Source organism: Aplidium turbinatum, chromosome 15 (assembly GCF_918807975.1).
Source record: "Aplidium turbinatum chromosome 15, kaAplTurb1.1, whole genome shotgun sequence".
NCBI lineage: Eukaryota > Metazoa > Chordata > Ascidiacea > Aplousobranchia > Polyclinidae > Aplidium > Aplidium turbinatum.
Window position 1 is genome coordinate 19,624,224 of NC_137486.1, and position 5,838 is coordinate 19,630,061.

The 5,838-nt window shown below is 37.3% G+C and overlaps 1 protein-coding gene across 1 annotated transcript; it reads right to left on the reverse strand.

Moving 5' to 3' along the window:
- Nucleotides 1–1,467: 1,467 nt before the first annotated feature.
- On the reverse strand, nt 1,468–4,800 carry LOC145784486 (uncharacterized). Its single transcript, XM_082596313.1, has 4 exons — nt 4,671–4,800; nt 3,894–4,120; nt 3,497–3,722; nt 1,468–2,835 (listed from the first exon to the last, which is right to left on the reverse strand). Exons 1-4 carry the CDS (start codon nt 4,717–4,719, stop codon nt 2,735–2,737), a joined length of 603 nt encoding a protein of 200 aa, XP_082452439.1. The 5' UTR covers nt 4,720–4,800; the 3' UTR covers nt 1,468–2,734.
- Between the last annotated feature and the right edge of the window lie 1,038 nt (nt 4,801–5,838).

Genomic DNA, 5,838 nt, shown 5'->3' on the forward strand with positions numbered 1-5,838 from the left:
AGCAAGCTGATATCAGATGTATCTCAAGAAAGCAAGAAATACTGTATTACTGACTTGACTGACTCTTGAAGAACAAGTGCGATTGTGTGGAAAAGATGTGGACGTGACAAGGTGCATTGTGATGCAATAAAATAAACTTGAACAGTTGTGACCCCTGCACTAGGGACTATAGTGCAAAGGTCTCAAACACCCGGTCCACGGGCCGCATGCAACTGCGAGGACTTTTGGTGCGGCCTGCGATGCATTTTTGAACTTTGAAATAACTAGCAATTGCAGTACATATGTTTTTTTTTATAGATTTAGAAAGATAAAATGCACTTTAAAATTGCTCAAAATATTTGAAAATACCCATCAAACCTCACATTGCTTTTTAGCACTACCTACTGCCCCTCCATTTTTATTGCGTGCGAGAAACTCGTATTGTTTTATCACAATCACTTCGCTTATTCACTTATTGTGTCTTATCGCAATACCTAGAAACCTTGGTATTTGCTGAAGTTAGTTCTTTAAGGTATTAGTTTTTTCCGCAGTTTTGAAAGTTGATTGCAAGATTTTTACACTCCAAGTTTGCAGCTTCGTTTGCGTTCTTTTTTGTTTTTCTTATTCGTTTGCGTTTTTTGCGTTCATACATTGTTTTCCATCTCTTTGTTCTTACTACTTTTTCTTGCGATCTAATGTTATTGATGTGTTCATACTACCTGCATAGCTGAGTGGTGAGAGCCCTGGTACGGCACTTGCAGAGGCGCTGGTTCGACACTGTTCAAGAGCATGCGGCTATGTCTTTGGTAAGACACTTTGAAGGCATGCCTGAAAGTGGTCACGAAGATTGGCTTTCTTGCCTTCCCGTCCACTTAATCTAAATCTTCAACTAACAGGCGCAAGCCTGGATACAACAAAACAAAGAACTACTTTTTTAATACGTTTTAACTGTGTTATTTTGTTTATTGACTTCTTATTGTGTATTGCGGCCCTCGTGTTAAAGGCATCGTCAATGAAGTTTTCAAACGGGAATTAAGCATTAAAATGCGTAACTGAACATTCAAGAATACATTTCAAAAAAAATTACCGAATAAAATTTGTTTTCAATGGCACTGGCAAGGCCCAAAGTCCAATGTTTCATTTTATTTTATTTTTTTTCAAAATGACCAAAAAGTGCAAACACAGCTCGAGAATACGTCATAAAAGACAGCAATAACAAAAGCCACGTTACAACATCTGATGTTTTAACATCAGATCTGAGGTTTTGAGCAAACTGTCTGATGTTTTGACGTTGAAATCTGATGTTTTGATGTACATACATACATACATAGCCTACAGCTAAATCGCCGGCAGTAACAACTGTTGCGTGATCAGTTGATTGCTCGTCTTTTATTGTGTAGACTGTACAGTCGCACGCTTCGCTGCTCAGGCCCATTCTGGTTTTGAAAGCTCTGACAAAAGTACGCGCAGAATGCTGATCAGACCGCAATGGGGCAAAATTTTATTGAAAATCGTTTTATGGTAGCAAGTTAAACACAAAGAACGTGGAAAATCGCCAAGTCAGGTTTTTTCTTTAGTATCCCTTTAATTTAGAAGCGTTCATTTGGCCCTCAGAGCAATTTGAGTTTGAGACCTTTGCTATAGAGTAATAGACAAAGAAAGCAAACAATCAATGCCAATTTCTCAGAATGTAAGTTCGTATTTACGTAGGCGATTAAGATGATGATGCAAGTCATTTCAAAAAATACTACGAGGCCACTCAGAACCTTCCCGCGGTCCACGGGTTGGACACCCCTGGCGTATAACAACAAAATTCAACTGCGGGCAACACGAATTGATCCAGTGGTCATGCATGACTGCGGGTTTCCCACCCATGTTTGAAGTCTTAGCTTATCTCAAACTAGAAGTTTTCGATTTGTTCACTAAATTATGTTTTATCCTGAATCATAGCTAAGAAAACAAATGTAGCCTAATAACCACGATAAATTGCTGCGAAATAAGCGAAAACTCTCCAAGACATTTTCGATACTATACACGTCCGAAATACTTTGGAAAAGCATTTCATAAAAAAATCAGCCAAGAAACAAATACAAAAGTGTTCATCTTTTTGGGACACATGTCCCGAATAACGAATTAACCCTTATTTACATCGAATCAACTGTATGCCGATATCACATTAATGCAAAAGGACGAATCCGGGACGGATTTACAGTAGCTGGTAAAACATTAGCCTACACATGATCATAGAATTAACAAAAAAGAAAGGGGAGTATTACCTGTAAGAAAAAAAAGTGTGGGTTCTGGAAAACGAGAAATAAGGTTCAGTCGTCACCGCATGGCTTCATCAACTGTCAGACCTCCAGTTGCTTTAGGTATGTGGAGGCAACTGATTCTTTCAACTAATTCATCTATTTTAAACTGTTTGGTTTGGTGGCCGTGCTTAAATTTACTTTCATCAAAGTATCCTTTAAATTTACATTGCATGCACGTTTTAAACTTCTGTGGTTTTGCCGCCGTTTCCTTTTGTTGGTTTATTCCCGTAAACTGTTGGTAACTTTATCATTGCTGTTGTTTTCCGACGAAGAAAAATAAATTGAATTGAATTGAAAAATCAGAGTTTCTTTCTTGTTCATTCTATGGTCACGTGTAGTCTAATGATTTACCGATTTAGCTAGCTGTTTGTTAGTTTCCATCTATCTTGTTAAAAATTATCGCAGTTGATAGAGATAGCTGTTGTAGGATTGGTGGACCGTTTCTAAGAGCAATTGCTGTTTATGGAGCTTGAAGTAAATGCACCGCTCACTTGCCCGCAATTGGCCCTCCGGCAAGTGTTGCATGCTCTTATGAATTTTGACGCTGAAAAAAAAAAGTTATGTTAGAGAGTAATAAGTTCCCAATGATTGGTAACAATCAGTTTCCAACAATAATAATAAGGAAGATAATGACCCCGTCCACTTGAGCTATTTAGTGAAAATCATCATTGTATTTGGAAGAAGAGCAGTTTTTATCTTATTCCTTGATAAAACGGTCTGAATACAAACTATGGCCAGCGAACCAGATCCAGCCTGTTTTAATGATTTGTCCGACCTCCCAATTGTTCTATAATTATTACCCACAATAAATATATTGAAGCACGCGCAGTTGCAGCTAAGGTCGTTAAGGGGATAATTTGGGCTCAGTACCAATGAAAAAACAGGGCCCTAAAGCAACAGATTCTGTACTATGCTAGCCCAACGTAGGGTCTAGTCAAAAAAGAGGGTCACTGGGTCAACAACTTTTTTGTATCACTATTGGCCGATTGAAAAAAGGGTTAGCCTATTTCCACGGTTTTGCCATCCAAGTAAGTTATAGCAAAAAAATAAAGCATCGGATGTTATTTACAAGTAGATATAATGCAACTCTATCGAAACGGTTCATAAACGGGCCATTTATCCTTTTTGAGGCCCAACAATAAACCGTATGAACCAGTGGTTGCAGATCCCTTGATTAAATACCTCGATTATTAAATTAAACTTACGGAGTTGCCTGCAATATTGGGGGTACAGGTAGTATCCATTGCTTCTTCTGCAGCACAGCCAAGCTGGACAGCTCGATCCCCGATGGTCGAAAGAGAAAGATTCTAACTCTTTCTCCAGCGCTTTTTGTGCATCTAACTCGTCTTCTGTCATTTCCTCAGCCAGGTCACTTTGCAATGTTTTGTAATAATTGGCCAATTCCTCCTCAGTGTACGGGCAGTCTTCCTCCTGTAACCAAAACAACCAATGCCATTTATGAAAGAGTTTGCAATCAAACGAACCGAGTTCTTTGAATTGTTTCATCATGCATGTAACACTCGCCATGTTGGTTAGCTAGATTAGCCAAAGTTCGATCAGACGATTTTCTTATAGATTAAAAAGTTTACATATTTGACTTACCTCTTCTTCACACTGCATCACCAATGATTCAAGTAAATTCACATCAACACTTGTGAAAACACCGTTTTCACACTTGAAGGTTTCTTCATAAATGCCATTAGACACCCAACATTGCTTGGCTAGCCCAGCAGACTCTGACTCAATACAAGCCAGAATAATGTTGCCAGATCCTGTCAAATCCTTCCGGTTGCAACCTTCTCCATGAGCCATATGCACCAAGTTCAAACCTGAAAGTTGGAAGCATAAGTAAAAATTAATTGTCTCATTCATCATTTTAACAAGTGAACTAACAAAGGTTACATAACCGAGTGGTGAGAGTCGTAGTGCGACGATCCAAAGGGTACCGGTTCGACACCACTTAAGAGTATACGGTTTCGGCTATTATATGCTTAAAAGAGAACACAAATGTTATATATTCTGTTTTTTGTCTACTCAATGTAACTGTTTAATCACTGGGAGAAAGTGTTTGCACTTTAGTAACATAAACAACAGTAGGCCTATAAACATCCATATTGGTGACATTATATTTATCACTTAGATTACTAACGTAAAATTTGCTATAACTTAACTCTAACAGTAAATTTTCAACATTTTACTATAGAAGTCAATAAAAGAAAAATCATTCATTCATTTCCCAGTCAAAATATCGAATATTTTGAACATTAATTCAACGTCTGTAAGACTTTGGATCAATGTAAAACTGGCTTGCTAGCTGAGTAGTAATCTTGTAAGAAATTTGTTGTAAAAGTAACGTAGAAATAGTAATCATTCACAAACCGTTGAGGAAGAAGATAAAGACGATACATCCAAACATATTCATAGCCATTTGTTCCTTTATTAAGTGTTAATCGAACAGCAGGGATTACGTTAACCATACACCTTGCAGTAGCCTACTGTAACCCTTTTCACAAACGTTATTTTGAAATTACCAAAACGTAAAAGCAATGCAAATTTGTACATTTAAGCCGTTTTTTTTAAACACTAATGCCACGAATGAACCAAAAGTCTGTTACTGAATCAGTCTGTAAGCACTAAACGTGGTTTCAGCTTCACAACAAAGAATTTGATCAATTAAAAAGTGTTGCAAAGTAGGCAAATAAATGGCAACACCATAAGTTGAGATGATTTAATTGATAGTGGAAACATTTATTCTTGGACTGAAAAAGACGAATCGGAAGCTTAATCCGAGTAGTTTCTATGTCAGTGTGACTATACAGTTACAGAATCTTAGTTTTTTGTTTCCACAAAAAAATTATGTGAATTCTTGATCGTCAATGGCTAACCTCCATAAAAATATCACGTTTTGATGTGGAACGTTTTGCGGCCTACTTTACTATTATTATTGTTAGAATGTACAGCAGCTCAAGACGCCGTCGCATATCCTACTCTCTACAAAGTGTGTAACGTCTGAAGGGATAAAACGGGTGTTTTCATTTTTTTTTTCTTTAATTTTCCCTTTTTTGATCGTCTGAGGAAGCCGTTTTGTTTCTACTTCTGTTTCTGAGTTTCTTCCAGAAATATTCTTTCGAGCCAATGGTGTCTAGTATTATATTGTTTTGAGCTAAGGTTACAACATACAGTTGCTACGTGTGAATGTCCAAGGTAGTCATATTGAGACTGTTGGAAGATGTTGTGAGCATAAAGCATAATTATTTGGTAAGTTTGCTACTTTAGCATTCTTTCATTGTTCGCAAATACTTTGATGGACAAAGCAGTTGTTATAACTCCTTGCTGACTTGCTGAATTTATACACAGGCAGCGATGGTGACTATTTTTTTTAAGCTTGTCGTTGATGGGTAACAATTGTGAACAACAAAAACAATGACAGCGGGTCTCATGTTGAGTTAAATATCCATCAATCTAATGCTTGCGATGGTCAGTAAAAAACATTAAACATGCTTGCGTATAGCCAATAGCCAATACAAATTCAACCAACGTGGATAAA

Bases quoted from the DNA above. Each gene is read 5' to 3' on its own strand.
- LOC145784486 (XM_082596313.1), bottom strand. From the start codon at position 4,719: ATGGCTATGAATATGTTTGGATGTATCGTCTTTATCTTCTTCCTCAAC. The intron at 4,121-4,670 runs GTTTGTGAATGA...TCCAACTTTCAG, and splicing joins CTTTATCTTCTTCCTCAACG to GTTTGAACTTGGTGCATATG. The intron at 2,836-3,496 runs GTAAGTTTAATT...TTTTTTTTTCAG, and splicing joins CCAATATTGCAGGCAACTCC to CGTCAAAATTCATAAGAGCA.